Below are 15,609 nucleotides of genomic sequence, written 5' to 3' on the forward strand. Positions count from 1 at the left end.
AGAACAGTTGTCTGCATGATTCTGCATTGTCACGTATCTTCTAGGTGACAAAAAAATAGAGAAGAGGATGTTCTTTCTGGAAAATAAGCGGCGACATTGTAGGTCCTATGACCGGCGTGCCCTCCTTCCAGCTGTGCAGCAGGAGCAGGAGTTCTACGAGCAGAAAATCAAAGAGATGGCAGAGGTAGGAAGATGTGTTTGGAATGTGTTTCTAGGATTCTGATTTGCTGGTAGGGCTCAATGTAAAGCTGTCTTTGAAGATTTGTCTTTTCTTTTAAGTGATTAATTTGAATAAGCTATGAAGTTTTTAAAAGGAAAACAAAGCTAGGTTTTGTAGTAATACTGACCAAAATTCACAGTCTCACAAATCAGATTTACGTTATTTTAATTGGCCCTTATAAACACATCTGTTTGACCTTCTTCGCCCTCTACTGGGAGAGGAAAAAACAGATTCCGTGTAGCTCTTTAGTTCTTCCCGAAGTGAAAGTCAGAGTCAGTCAGTCGTGTCTGACTCTGCAGCCCCATGGACTATGTAGTCCCTTGAATTCTCCAGGCCAGATATGTACTATCAAATGTGCAAGTCAGCTGGAAGATACAAATTTGGTTATTTAATACAGACAGACCTCAGAGAGATTGTGGGTTCAGTTGCAGACCAGTACAATAAAGTGAATATTGTAGTGAAGCTCATCGTAAAAACTTTTTGGCTGCCCAGTGTTTAGAAAAGTTATGTTTACACTACAGTGTAGTCTAGTAAGTGTGTAGTAGCATTATGTCTAAAAAACAATGTCCAGGCCTCAACTAAGAAATGCGTTATTGCTAACAAATACTATCATCTGTGTTTTCAGCAAGTCATCATCTTTTCACTGGTGGGGAGGGGATGGTCTTGCCTCAGTTTTGGTGGCTTCTCACTGATGAGAGTGCTGCTTGCTGAAGGTTGAGGTAGCTGTCCAAATTTCTTAAGATGTGGCAAAAATGAAGTTTGCCGAATTGATTGATATTCTTTGTTTCATGAATGATTTCTCTGTAACATGCTATGCTGTTTGATCGCATTTTACCCACAGCTTTCAAAATTGGAGTCAGTTGCTCAAATCCTGCTGCTGCCTTATCAACTAAGTTTATGCGATTTTCTAAATCCTTTGTTGTCATTTCAGCAATCTTCATAGTATCTTCACCAGTAATTTCCATCTCAAGAAACTGCTTCTTGTTTTTTTGGTTCATCTGTAAAAAGCAGCTCCTTACACTTTAAGGTTTTATTAATGAGATTGCAGCTATTCGATTCTAATTCTAGGTCTCTTAACTGTTTATACCACATATGCAATTAATTCCTTCTTTAAAGTCAGCCATGAGAGTTGGGATCAGCTTCTTCCAAACTCCTGTTAATGTTGGTGTTTTCATATCTTCCCATAGATTACAAGTGTTTTTTTTATTGCATATGGAATGGTGAATCCCTTCCAGAAGTTTTCAGTTGACTTTGCCCCACATTCATCATAGGAATCACTGTGGCTTATAAACCTTACAAAATGCATTTCTTAATAAGTCTCAAAAGTTAACAGCTTAACTCCTTGATCCATGAGATGCAGAATGGATGTTGTGTTAGCAGGCATGAAAACATTAATCTCCTTCCTCTCCATTAGATCTCTTAGGTGACCAGGAGCCTTTCAGTGAGCAGTAATATTTTGAAAGGACTCTCTATCTCAGCAGTGATTCTCAGCGAGCTTAAATTATTCAGTAAGCCATCTTGTAAACAGATGTGCTGTCATCCAGGCTTTGTTGCTCCATTTACAGAACACAAGTGGAATAGAGATAGCCTAATTCTTAAGGGCCCTAGGATTTTTGGAACCGTAAAAGGAGCACTGGCTTCAGCTTCAGGTCGCCAGGTGCATTAACTCCTAACGAGAGTCAGCCTGTCCTTTGAAGCCAGGCATTGACTTCTCTCTGTCAGTGAAGGTCCTTGATGGCATCCTCTTCCAATAGGAAGCTGTTTTGTCTACATTTGAAAATCTGTTGTTTAGTGTGGCCACCTTCACTCATGATCTCAGCTACATCTTCTGGATAACTTGCTGCAACTTCTGCAGCGTCGTGCACCCACTGCTTCGTCTTGCACTTTTATGTTGTGGAAATGGCGTCTTTCCTTAAGCTTCATGAACCAGCCTCTGCTGACATCAGACTTTTCTTCTTCAACTTCCTCATGTCTTCCATCTGGACTTTGGTTTATGAGAATATTGTGGCTGAGAGATGGGCCACTCCTGCTTCCATCTGAGTGCTTGGAGAGCATTGTAGGGTTGTTGATTGGCCTGGGGGACTAGGGAGAGGAGTGGGGAAAGCCCATCAGTGGAGCGGTCAGAACATGCATGACGTACATTGGGCAAGCTCGCTGCCTTATGGCGCAGTGCGTGGCACCCCAGAACAGTTGCAGTGGTAGCGTCAAAGGTCACTGACCACCGTAACAAAGACAGTAACAGTAATGGAAAAGTCTGAATACTGTGAGGATTGTTCAAAAGTGACACTGACACCTGAAGCAAACAAATGGCTGTTGGAGAAGCAGCACCAGTGGGCTTGCTTTGATGCAAGTCACAAAACTTCAGTTTTTGTGGGGTGTTTTTTTTTTCTTTTCTTTTTTGAAGAGCACTGTCTGCAAAGTGCAATAAAATGAAGTGTGCCTGTATGTATTTTCTAGACCAGAAACTCAGATTTGGCCCATGGACCCCTGAGTTCCCCAAGACTCTTTAGGATATCTGCGAGGTCAGATCTCTTATCATAACCATTTTATAGTTTTTTGTTTATCTTTCCTTCTTTTATGTAAAAGCATGTGTGTGTATATATATATATTTTGGACATTTCTTTCTTACCTAAAAGGTACACACCGTTCTGCCCTTAGCCTTTTCGATTAACAGTGCATCTTGATGATGACTCCACAGCAATCCATGGAGATTTTTCTCCTTCCCTTAAAAACTGCCTAGTGTGCCATTGTCTGCAGTACGAGAGTTGACTCAGTTGTTGCCCTTTTGCTGGACATTCAGGCTTCTTTCCAGATTTCTGCTGTTGTAGATAGTAGCATGATAAATAACTGTATGCCTGTATCATTTCGTATTTCTGCCCCAGGGTAACTTTGGAATAGATTTCCTATAAGTGCAGTTGATGAGTTAGAGTATAAATAGTTACGTCACTGTTACCATCATGCCAAGTCCCCCTTCGTGGTGGTTGTACTCTTTTGCATTCTCACCAGAAATGTAGAAGAGTGCCTGTTTCTCACTAGCCTTACCAGCAAAGTATGTTGTCAAACTTGGTTTTTACGCATTCAGTGTTTTTGTTTACTTACATGCTGTTCTACACTCTTAAGTGTTTTATGTCCGTCTTTTATTCCTTCTGTATTTTGAGTCAGATTTAAGAATGTTTTCTCCATATATGCTAGTACTTGTAAAGTTTCCTTTTTTATATACAGCACTCTGATGCATTTTAAATTTATTATCAGTTAACTTTTTAAACTAGTAAGCTATATAACTGAAGAGATGACTATTGATCATTATTTTACGTTTCTGAAAGTAAATGCTAAATGGTTTATGACATCTTGACTAAATTTGCATCTGTGTGTCTGATTTTTTTGTTCCTCAGCATGAAGACTTTTTGCTTGCCCTGCAGATGAATGAAGAACAGTATCAAAAGGTAATTGGAATTTCATCTAATTAACATATTCTTGGTATTTTCATTAGCTGTTTTTCTAATCTCACATTTCCTGTGCATTTTGATGACAAATTGGTTCCCTTAACCTCTGCTGTTGACCTGCCGAGTTTGTGGTTCAGCTAAGTTAAAATCAGGTATTAAACCATTCAGTCCAAATTGGATTAGACTTGGAGGGAAGATAATGTTGTTAGAGTTGTTTGTCTTAAACATTGCCTGGAATCCATTAGATAGACTCCTGGGGGCTCAGATAGTAAAGCGTCTGGCTGCAGTGCGGGAGACCTGGGTTCGATCCCTGGGTTGGGAAGATCCCCTGGAGAAGGAAATGGCAACCCACTCCAGTACTCTTGCCTGGAAAATTCCACGGACTGAGGAGCCTGTTGGGCTACAGTCCATGGGGTCACAAAGAGTCGGACACGAGTGAGTTGCTTCACTAGTGCAACATTGAGAATTCACGTGTCACTTCCGAGTTAGAAAGGAGAGATGTGCTGAGCCTCAGGACCGGATGGGCTTTGTGTGACACCAGCCATCCTCACATAGTGGCCTTTCCTCACACGGTAGAAATGAACTAATGACTGGATCAGTCAACTGCCCTTAACGAGAAGGGTAAGTTTCCTGGTACTCACAATACTTGAAACGCTGCTTTATATGGCTTCAATAGTCCCTTAAGACAAAGCTTGGACTGAGACACAACCCCATCACACTCTTGTCTTATAACAAGATGCAAAATGCAACTTTTGAAACATTTTAAGATAATACCCCACATGCCACTTGTTCCCGACTGTTAGCGTCTGATTATAGATGTTATAGTCCTCCCAGTACAGTGAAATTCATGAATATGGTAACTTTATACAAAGGGTGATGCCAAAGAATACCCCAAAAAACGTGAAAATTGTACTGTCTTTAGCTGTTAATATGTAGTCATATTTGTACTGGCATCTTAAGCTAGATTTCTACAGCAGAAAACAGCTCATCATTGTTTTATGGCTTCTAGGGATTGCTTTTCACCTCGGAATGTGTTTGGGGTGGGGGAATATGAAACATGGCTGCCTCCTCTACTTGAGTGTAGGGACTTTGACGTGTTTCTGCCTGCCTCCAGGATGGCCAGCTGATTGAGTGCCGCTGCTGCTATGGGGAGTTCCCATTCGAGGAGCTGACACAGTGTGCTGATGCTCACTTATTCTGCAAAGAGTGTCTCATCAGATACGCCCAAGAGGCAGTCTTTGGATCTGGAAAGGTAAGAACGGTGCAGTGTGTCCATACAGCGTCTGTGGAGACTGCATTTATAGACAAGTGGAAATGCCTCATGGAAATACCTTTTCTGGGATGAGGTGGAACTCTGCTAAGACATGCTGATGTGTTTGATTCCTCGACAGCCTCTCATTTGTGTGATTATGTTGGTCCTAAGCGCACTAGGTTTCTTTTCAGGGAGTGGTTTAATTCTTCATGCTCTCACGCCTGGCTCATAGGAGCACCAGCTTCTTCACTCCTCTTCACAAATAAAACGAAGGATAAACACCAGAAGAGAATCCTGCAGCCTGTATTGAATATATGAGGCTGCAAATTAGTATGTTTTTAACAAAAATTTTAAAAGATTTTATACAGTTGTATTAAAATGAATAATATTTTATGCAAGATTATATTTCTCTGTGCAAAGTCAATGTCTCTTTTCACCAACATAACACAATATAGAATTCAGAGTTTTTGTCTTAACAAACACTCGAAAATCACAGTTGCTTTTCATAAGTGCCACACCAGTAATCAAACGACTTGACATCAGTTATTCTAAAATCAGTTGTAGTTTAGTCAGGGGCTGAGTAGCAGTTACTAAGAGAGTGGACGTGATTAGCAGAATATAGGCATACTTAAAGACATTGCAAGTTCAGTCCCAGGCCACTGCAGCATAATATGCTTCACAATGAAATGAGTCACACGATTGTTTGATTTCCCAGGGCACAAAAGAGTCGTGTGTACACTGTGCTGTCCTCTCTGGAGTACGCAGTAGCATTGTGTCAGTCCTCGCCCCTCCTCCCGCTCACCTCCACCTTTTCCAGGAACTAGAGAGAGAGTCAGCTTGCTTATCTTGAGTACCTTCTTTTCAGACCTGAGCTGTAACTTTCTTCTTTTAATCTGCTAAGCCATTTACCCATCCTCATCTGCTTCCCATCTTCATATATTCCGGTTTGGGCTGGTAGAGGTCCTCAGGTGGAATCAGAGATGGACTTTGTGTTTTTATTTCATGGTTTTCTTATTTTGAGAGTGCTTTCTCAAAGAAGAGGGGACCTTTACCATCTCAGAGTCTGTTCTGAACCACTGTTTATTTTCTTTCCATTGAAAGACGCATTTAACCACTGAAATTTTTGTGTGTGTGCTTCTGAAAACTTGGGTTACATTTTTTTCCCCTTTTTCTCCTGGCGGTGCCATTCTAGTCAGAGCTCAGCTGCATGGAGGGCAGCTGCACGTGCTCATTCCCAGCCAGTGAACTGGAGAAGGTGCTTCCCCAGACCATCCTGTACAAATACTACGAGCGAAAAGCAGAGGAAGAGGTCGCAGCAGCCTACGCTGATGAGCTTGTCAGGTGAGTTCCCGGAGTCGGAGAACGCCATCTGCCAGCTTGCTCCCCACTAGGGAGACTTAGACTGCCCGGCCCTTTCCTTTTGACAGTGAAATTCTATGGCAGAGCCCTAGCTGCAGGTTTTCTGGCAATTTTTTGCTTTGAAATAAGAGAATAATTTTATTAATGGAAAAATCTGCAGTTGAGATTTTTACCTCCATTCCATGGCATTTCTTAATCATCTGGCTTCTAGCTATAGTCCTTTTACATTGAGTTAAAAGAGAGGTGACGTATGTAGAGTTCTCAGAAAGGTATGTTTACTGAGTGGTTTGCACTGAGGCAGGACTCAGAATGGCACCTGCATTTCCTGGGGAGAGCCAGCACAGAGCGCCTCAATCTGTGTTTTAATGAAGAGTAAAAAGTAAAGGGAGGTGTGGCTCTCCAGCTGAAAACTCCGTCCTAGAATGAACAGTCAGACTTCAGTGTTCTGAATAACCTTCCTTCTGCGGTTCTGATTCTAGGTGCCCCTCCTGCAGCTTTCCTGCTCTGCTGGACAGTGACGTGAAGAGGTTCAGTTGTCCGAATCCTCGCTGTCGAAAGGTAGGGAGGCAAATGCCTTTTCTAGACTCATAGTTGAATTTGGTATTATGAACTGCCTTAGTGGCACAGTCCTTGCTGGTCCTCTGCATGCTGACCCCTGAGAAGGATTGGTGTGCTCTCCTTTGCATGAAAGCAGATGAATTTGGTACCTTGTGAGGTGGTTGACTTTGTTTCAGAAATGATGTTTAATCACATAGCCCTGGATCCCTGGTTTATGCCATCTTCCTGAAGGGCAGATACTGTAGTGTAGAATGTGAAGGAGTCTGTGTTTTTCCACGGTGCCAGTATTTTTCTTGCTCCGTGTCTCCCCATCCTGTCGTGCTCAAATACTTCTTTGCACATGTGCATTCACACATATCCTGCCACCTTCAAAGTCCACAGGGTATTTCTTTGATTAACACAACTGGGCGCCACGGTGGCATCTCTGTCACATCTGGTAGCTGACTTCCTCAGCTGTTCCCGTATGGACTGGTCGTGTAGGGTGAGACCAAAGCTGCCCGAAAGTCTTTCTTCTTTGACTCCTACTTCGTGAGCTGAGACTGTCTTGAAATTTGTCAACTGTTTATATAAGCCACTTAAAAGTTTTTAAGGAATATCGTATCGGCATCTAGCTAGACAAGTATATTTTCAGCCATTTTCCTAAAATAGAATGAGCAGAGTTGAATGTTAAAATCTCCCCCACCCCCCACCCTTTTGGAAAGTGAAGAAATGAAAGTGGATATTGGAAAGGGAAGGAGAAGCTAGACTGACAGACTTAACTTCTCATTTAGTTTTCAACATTAATATTTCTGTGTAAAATCTGGATATTTTCTTACAGTTGATGTATCCATTTAGTAATTTGTTCCCATCCCAGGCTGTCATCTCTGGCATCTTGGAACTAAGAAGCAGAGTAGCTGACTGTCCTGCGTGGTTCCAGTGCATCTACCGCTAGAATGCCTGGGAAGGTGGGGCCTGAACTAGGAAACAGAGAGCAAGGAGCCAGTAGCCACAGGAAGAACAGGGTGGGAGTGACATGAAAGTGAAGAGGAGGAATGTTCCGGGTCCAGGGAGCAGTCCCCTCCTGGACGCGACTGGTGCTGGGAGTATGACGGGAAAGGCTGAGGCTCATGAGCTGGGAGGGGCCAGGGCCGTGTATGCAGGCCTTCAGCACCATCCTGAGGTGGGGCTGGAGCTGAAACAGCAGAGGTTGGTCTGGCTGTTGAGTGATCTAGGTGAGAGCTCCACATCGCTGTCGCCTGCCCACCTTGGGAAGTCTCCATGAATTGCTAAGCTTGAGCTAGAAATTACATTTCCTGGTCTGATGCCAAATTAGACTCTACCAGTGAAAGTGCTTGTGTATGATTTGGAAGGCCAAAGCCAGTTACAGGAAGGTGTCAGGGTACGTGGGAGTCTGAAACAGTGCCCCATGAGTATCTGAGATCATCCAACCTGGGATGTCAGCAAAAGCCTCCTTCAGGCTCTTAAGACCCTAGGCAGAAAAACCAAGTATTCTGCTTCCTCTCTGTGGGAGGAACATACACGCTCTGCTGAACTTGGAGAGGGCTATGTAGTTTCTGTGGGCCAAAGCAACGTGAGTGTGGATGAGAGGTCACTTGCAGGAAGCGTGGGAAAACATACGCTTAGAAATGATGTCAGCAAGGTGATGGAATAGGTAGCCCCAAACTCTCCTCCCTCCAGGAAACACTGATTTAACGATACATGGACCAGACCCTTGTGAGAAATCTCGAAACCAATTACATGGCTCCTGTACTCCAGACAGTGCAGTCAGCTGGTAGGGAAATAAATGGGAACTCACCGCCACCCCCACCCCCCCCGAGTCCTTCACATGCATGTCCAGCACACGCGGCACACCTGGTGGAAACGCCCAACTCCTCACAGCCCCTTAGCAGACTGGGACATGCATCTGACACTCAGACTTCTCAGAGAACTTCCCCAAGGGGCTGGCTTGTATCTTTCCTGAGGCTCAGCACGGCCAGGAGGGAGCACCAGGTTTCAGATCACCAAGGACAAAGGCAGTGGTTTGGACTAGCAAACGCTCACGCACCTTTGCCACTTTCCTTGGCTTAGTGTAGAGAGAGCAGGAGAAAACCCCAGTTCCCAGCTTCTGCTTGGAGAAGGGAAGAGTTGGAACGTGCATCCAGTGTTCCAGTTTTTTGGGTTACTGCCCAGGGGACTGGTTTCTGTCTCACTTGATTCAGCCCTGACAGGGCCCTGCATACTCTGGATGCCTGGAGGCCTCTGGGAACAAAAGAGAGCTGACAGGCTTGCTGCTGTTCCCAAGGACGCACACAGGCCATTACATCTCTGTGGCTTTTGCCTCGAGGGGAAACGAAAAGTGGGACATATATTTCCAGTGTTCCAGCTTTGGGAGAGTGGAGAGCTCTTTACGGGGCTGGTTTCTCTCTTGCCCAACTCGGAGCACTGATGAGACCCACCATACTCTAGATACCCAAGGGCTGCTTGCTCAGTCGCTTCAGTCACGTGGACTCTCTGTGACCCAGTGGACCATAGCCTGCCAGTCTCCTCTGTCCATGGGCTTCTCCAGGCAAGAATGCTGGAGAGGGTTGCCATGCCCTCTTCCAGGGGATGTTCCTGACCTAGGGATTGAACCTGCATCTCCTGCCCACCCACCGCGCCACCTGGGAAGCTCACATAAAGGTTTCTGAGAAGAAAAAAGAGCTGGGCGTCTGACAGCAGCTCCAGAGAACCTGCAGTACTGCAGACAGACACCAGAGGGAGCAAGAGATTGCAAACTCCCGGAAACAGAAGACCTCTCCAAACTGGAACTGTACACGCATAAGTCTAGAGAAGGTGCATCCAGAGAAGGTTGAGAGCCCTCCATAATCTATTGCCTGATTGATTGGTGAAGGTTTTTCCCTGTAAAAGACCACTGTAGGACAACCCTGGCAGTCCAGTGATGAGGAATCTGCCTGCTAGCGCAGGGGGCACGAATTCCCTGAACTTGAGTCACACAAAATGCAGAATAAGTTCTAGAGATGCGCCACACAGCGGTACCCGTGTAGTTAATGCACTGAACTGTATGCTTAAAATGTGTTAGTGAGGCAGTTGTCCAATCACTTAGTTGTGGCTACCTCTTTGCAACCCCATGGACTGCAGCACACCAGGCTTCCCTGTCCTTCACCATCTCCTGGAGCTTGCTCAAACTCCTGTCCATCGAGTTGGTGATAACCATCTAACCATCTGATCCTCTGTCGTCCCCTCCTCCTGCCTTCAGTCTTTCGATCTACCTTTAATAAGGTAGAATCCATGTTATGTTGTTCTTACCCCGATTTCAAAAGGAAAGAGAGCATATCTTTTACTGTCTTTTCCTTCTGCCAAGATAGACATGTAGAAATATTTTGTTTTGAGCTATTGGATTTTGAGTTTGTTCCAGCAGCAAACCTATCACATTCAGACTGGTACAGATCATGAGAACCAGAGCTAACAGTGGGAGCGGGGAAGAGGAGAGACAGTCGGGAGATAGGATTAGAAAGAGGCGGTGTGACTGGGGGGGTGGGGAAAACCTGGAGGACTCATTGTTCTGGTTTGAACCTCTGAGTGGATGATGAACTATTCATAATTGGAAATAGATTAGAAAAAGGTTCCAGGAGAGGCGATCAACTCTGTTTTGGACATGTTGAGTTTTGAGAGTGGAAGTATTCAGTAAGTGTCTTTTTCCCAGGGCCTGGCACACATCAGGTGCTTAGTATTTATTTGGAAAGTGACTATGGTCAGGAGCACAGGGGAGATCTAGGCTGTAGGAGGGTTTTGGAGTCAGGAGTAAGAAACATTGAAGGGAGGGAGTCCTGGGGGAGAACAGAAGGGAATGTGGGAACTCGAGGGGGCTGGAGTGAGGCCATGTAGGAGTTAGGTCACTGGAGGCAATTTATGGGTGAGTTTAGGGAAAGTATGACCTTAAGAGTCTTGCTGTCTAAGCTGAAAGTAATCTCTCCAATGGTTCTCAACTTTGGGTATCCCTCAGTAGTGCTTCACAGTGAAGAGACTGCATCGCCCAGTCTACCCGTTGCAGGGTGCTTCAGGCCTTGATCCTCACCTGGGCACAGGAGCGTTCACGGTCTAGATCCATGTTGGCCCAGTGTGAAGAGTGAAGGGACAGCGCTCTCAAGGGACCTGAGGCAGTGACAGCCAGTTAACAGTTAATACCTACCAGGAACTTGCCACCTGTCCCTTGAAAAGAGGAGAGAACTTAAAGGTGAAATATTCCTGTGCATGTGTGCGTGCTCGGTTGTGTCCTGTTCTTCGTGGCCTCATGGAGTGCAGCCCGCCAGGCCCCTCTGTCCGTGGATTTCCCAGGCGAGAATACTGCAGTGGGGTGCCGTTTCCTCCTCCAGGAGCCGTGGAGAGATTGGCCACAGGGTGGCACTAACGCTCCATGAGGAGAGGTTTTCTCTTGGGCATTTCAAAAGTGTGTGTGTCAGCGGAACAGCCTTGTAAGAACTGACGGCATTGCTTTAGGTTCAGTACCAAAGCAGACCACTCTGCTCATTCAGAAGTTCACATCAGAGATGTCATTGTTGTTAGGGCACATGCCGTTACCTTTTTCACTTGTACCTGTTCTCCTGATGACGTACTTTCTCTTCAGCTAGATGGCTGAACCAACCATTCATCCTTGAGGATTGCTCCTCTTCAAGAAATGAGCCACAAGCCAGTTTGGCCCTTTTGAGACTCAGGGCATCTGCTCCCCTATTGCAGTGCCACTGCCAGTAATCTGAACTCCAGTTAAAATTCCAGGAGCTTGTCACTCTGAGATGAGGCGTTTATATGAATGCATTATCTGGAGGAGGGCCTGAATGCCTGGAATCATTCCCCTGAAATCCCGGAAGAATAAGACGCTGTGTCTTTGGTGAAGTGTGGAGAGAGTCTTTGTTTCATCGATGTGACGGAATGCCTTTGTCGAGGCCCTCGGCGTCTTGTGTATTCTCAGAGAATTCTTCAGTTTGTTTCTAACATGCTGCTTTTAGGAGTGGATTGGATGTGTTTGAGTTGGGACTGCGGGGTATTAAATTAGGAGATTTGAAAGTGATGCTTCTGGAATATTTTTTAGGGTCAGAAATTTCTCTGTCGGGCCTCCCTCTGCCTGTCTAGAATCATGACTTTGCTCCATAAACTCAGAGGTGTAGGTAGAGCTTTCCGGGAAGGTAGCCGGGGCCACAAGGTAGAGGTTTAGGAATATTCATGAAACCTGTGCTGTTAGCGAGATGGCTGGGTGGTGAGACTTTAATCAGAATAACCATGAAGACCTCCTTGCTTGGTGTCTTTTAGTGGAGCCCAGGACTGAGAATGTGATAGTGGAACCCCTCACCTTTTCCCAGTGTCGCTTATCCTTGTTTTTATGTAGCTTTCTCACCTGCCAGCTTCTCTGCTCATCTCTTTTCATGCTTTCCAGGCCCCATCCTGTCCTTGGTAGCATTCAGTGTTAACTGACTCGACAGCAGTAAAATATCACCGAAATTCACATCTGCAATGAACCAGTTTGTTGCTAAAAAACAGGCATCTGCAGCCGCCTGCAGTAGCTCAGTGGCTGCGTGGAGAGAATGTAAATGAACCTGGACCAGCTGTCAGTGCCAGGGCAGTTCCAGCTGTGACAGTGGACGGTTGGCACTTATTGGCCACACTATAATTGGAGGCCCAGCCAGTCATCTGACTCCTGTGCTGAGCACAGGCCTTTACATTTATCTAGATGTGAATGAAGCCTGATCCTCTTGTTCCCACTCTCAGGGACGACCTTTATTCAGGGAGTAATGTTGAGAAGAACCAAATGTCTGGATAACAAGGATTTTTAAATCGCCAGCTGAGGGCTCCTCTGCTGGCGTGGAAGTCCACGCTGCGTGATGCAAGTGCACAGGAGGGAGGTGGGTGGGAGCTCCTCCTCAGCGCTCAGCTGCCCCTGCTTCTCCCAAGGTGTCACTTCCCTCAGAGCCCGGGGGCTCCGGCTGAACCACTTAAGAGCTCAGGCTGCAGCGGTGTGCAGGTGTGACGGGAAGGATGCTTTGTCTGGCCCTAGGCTCCCATTGGTCCCAGAGTCATCCAAGGAGGTGTCCATCGAGGGAAAGTGGTGGTGCTGAGAACCCAAAGTGGGGCCTCCCTGCCACTGCGCACAGCCCAGAGTGGATCCCAAAGGCCATCCCTGTGAGCCATCCCCCGCTGAGCGCTGGGCGGAGCTGGCGTTACAACAGCGAGGTTTTCAGGATTTAACTCTCTTTGTCTTAATGTTTTTGTCAGCTTCCAGTTTTTGTCAACTTCCCATAGTACATAGCATAGTGAGTCTGTTCATCATAGGCGTCTCAAATCCATACACTTCTTTACTTGACATCTTAGCACATTAAACACTGTGTTTGAGAAGCTAGATCTTCCAGTTAGGGATGTGTGTTTGTGTGTTTCCAGGAAGACACGAAAGGCAACGAAAAGCAAATATTGCTTAACTCTTCCTACTCTGCCTTCCTTAATAAAACTTAAATACCATCTCTCCTGTTGTTTGCAGTAGTTATTTTAAAAGGAGATAGATATGTACCCAAAATAGGGAAAGGTAAGTGAAATGCCAATATGAATAAAACATTTATTTTTGCTTCCCCTCAGCTGTACAGAAAGCTTTTACTCTTGCACAGTCACACTCATTTTAGTGCACTCCACAGATGCTGCAGTTTTGCTTGTTTGTTTGTTTGTTTTAACAGATGGAGGCTCCTGTCAGCCCTGCATTGAGCACGTCTGTTGCTGTTTTTCCAACAGCATTTGCTCACTTTGTCTCTGTGGCATATCTTAGTAATTTTTGCCATATTTCAGACTTTTATTATTATATTTGTTATGGTGATCTGTGATCAGTGATCTTTGATATTACTATCACACAAGGATTGTGACTCGCTGAAGGCTCAGGTGATGGTTACATTCTTTGGCAATACAGTATTTTTTTAATTAAGTCTGTATATAACTTTTTTAGATACAATGCTATTGTACACATAATAGTACATGGTATAGTGTCAACGTAACTTTTACATCCACTCAGAAGTCAAAACATTCATAAGACTCACTTTGCTGCGTATTCGCTTTTGCGGTGGCCTGGGACAGCAGCCTTGGGGTGTCCAAGGTTAGGGGACTGGTGAGTGGGCACAGCAACGCTGCCGTCTCAGCTTTCTCAGTGGGGGCTGGCACAGCCCCTCAGATCTCTCCCCTCGGCACTCAGAAGCCAGCTGCTGACTTTCCAAACCAAGGTGGTCCAGACAGAGCTCTCATGGTAGACTTTGGGGCCTGAGGACGGAACAGCAGCCGGGCGTTGGGTTTTTGCTGACTTCCCTTGCGCCCAGGAAATGGGAATCGCTCTATCCTGCCCTCGGAGAACATTTAGCGCTTTTTAATGAAGCCACTTTAAATGGTTAAGATGTTGCCACCTTCTAGGGGACAGATCACAGAACTTCCTGTTCAGTTCGGGATGAAGAGCCTTACCTTTCTCCTGTGTCAGCATTGTGTGGGACGAGTACTTTTTTTGCTGGGCTGTACTGATAAAGTCTCTGTTTTGAGAGTTCTTTTTGAATACAGTTGCATGAGAAGTGTTCTTTGACGCCCTGCTCCAGGGCCAGGCCTTTGCTGGGTGCCCTAGCTTTTTGTTCATGAGGCAGCTAAGCAGACAGTCTGGAGGAGTGGTTAACACGAGGTTTTTGCTCTTGAACGTCTCTTGGTTAATCTGAGCTCTTCCTCTTTTCGGCATCATGACCTAGGTAGACACGTCATCTCCCTGAGCCATATTCCCTTTATCTGCAAAATGAGAACAGTTGCACCTGTTTGATGGAGCTTTTGTAGATGGCTTGTCAGTTGTATCTCTATGTAAATCTGTACCCAGGGCTGGGAGTGGGGGGTGGTTTGCATTAAACGACACAGTGTAACTGAGGTGCTTACCCCTCTGGCCATCGTTTGTCTCAGTCAGTAAAGCAGCCGGTGCCCTTGAGGGAAGGCGGCAACTGATGCTGAGTGTGTGCAGGCGCCGTGCAGACTCGGGTGAGCAGAGGAACTCCAGACGGGAGGCGCTTCCTCCCCCAGATTTGTAGAACCTGCTACACAGAGTCACAGAGTTCCCCTACCGGGGACAGTTGTAAAAGTCCCGTTAAGGGGGCCAAAAGAAGACTTACCTCCGATAGCGTCACTGACTCCATGAGCGTGAATTTGAGCAAACTCCGGGAGATAGTGGAGGACAGAGAAGCCAGGTGGGCTGCAGGCCATGGGGTCGCAAAGAGTCAGACACGACGTAGCGACTGAACAACACCACTTAATTTTTCAAATCATGTACTCAAAAAATTTCATTTCTTATCAGCATGCCACAGTGGAGAGGGGATAGGTTTTTGAAGCTAAATTTTTTGCTGACCAGTCTGTTCTGTCAGAAATGACTGCTGTCACTTGAGCCCACAACGTTGAGGTTGAGAGGAGAGCCCCTTTCCGCCCTGGGGAGAGCCGTGCCTTAAAGCAGGCTGCTCGTGGGTTTGCCCTCCGTGTCTCAGCTGCTCCGCTGCCGGCTCCCCTCCATTCAGGTTTCTTCTTGGTTTTTTGTTTATGCCTGTTCAGAGGGATTGGCATCCCAGGGAACGATATTCAGAGAGATGAGTGTGGGAAAGGCCTGGAGACAAAACAGAGTGCGTTTTGCTGGAGAACTCTGAGTTAGTCACAGAGGGAAGGTTTTTAACAATCGGTGGTTTGTGTCCACGGCCCAGTCGCTGGTCATCGTCTTCGTAGGAGGGCGCTTCCCTTTGTGTCTTGGCCGTCACCCCACGTGC

At 45.8% G+C, this 15,609-nt stretch overlaps 1 protein-coding gene across 7 annotated transcripts in view; it reads left to right on the forward strand.

Moving 5' to 3' along the window:
* The window catches only part of RNF216 (ring finger protein 216), a 120,462-nt gene that overhangs the window by 35,892 nt on the left and 68,961 nt on the right, over window positions 1-15,609 (forward strand). For 6 of the 7 annotated variants that reach the window (XM_042240386.2, XM_004021061.6, XM_004021062.6 and 3 more), the window contains 5 exons: window positions 45-184; window positions 3,613-3,663; window positions 4,778-4,915; window positions 6,108-6,256; window positions 6,754-6,832. In XM_042240386.2, the coding sequence (XP_042096320.1) occupies window positions 45-184; window positions 3,613-3,663; window positions 4,778-4,915; window positions 6,108-6,256; window positions 6,754-6,832 (557 nt within the window). The remainder of the gene's footprint in view (window positions 1-44; window positions 185-3,612; window positions 3,664-4,777; window positions 4,916-6,107; window positions 6,257-6,753; window positions 6,833-15,609) is intronic. The other variant, XM_042240389.2, reaches the window with a different exon arrangement.

The sequence above is a fragment of the Ovis aries genome, chromosome 24 (genome assembly GCF_016772045.2).
Source record: "Ovis aries strain OAR_USU_Benz2616 breed Rambouillet chromosome 24, ARS-UI_Ramb_v3.0, whole genome shotgun sequence".
In the NCBI taxonomy this organism is placed as follows: Eukaryota; Metazoa; Chordata; class Mammalia; order Artiodactyla; family Bovidae; genus Ovis; species Ovis aries.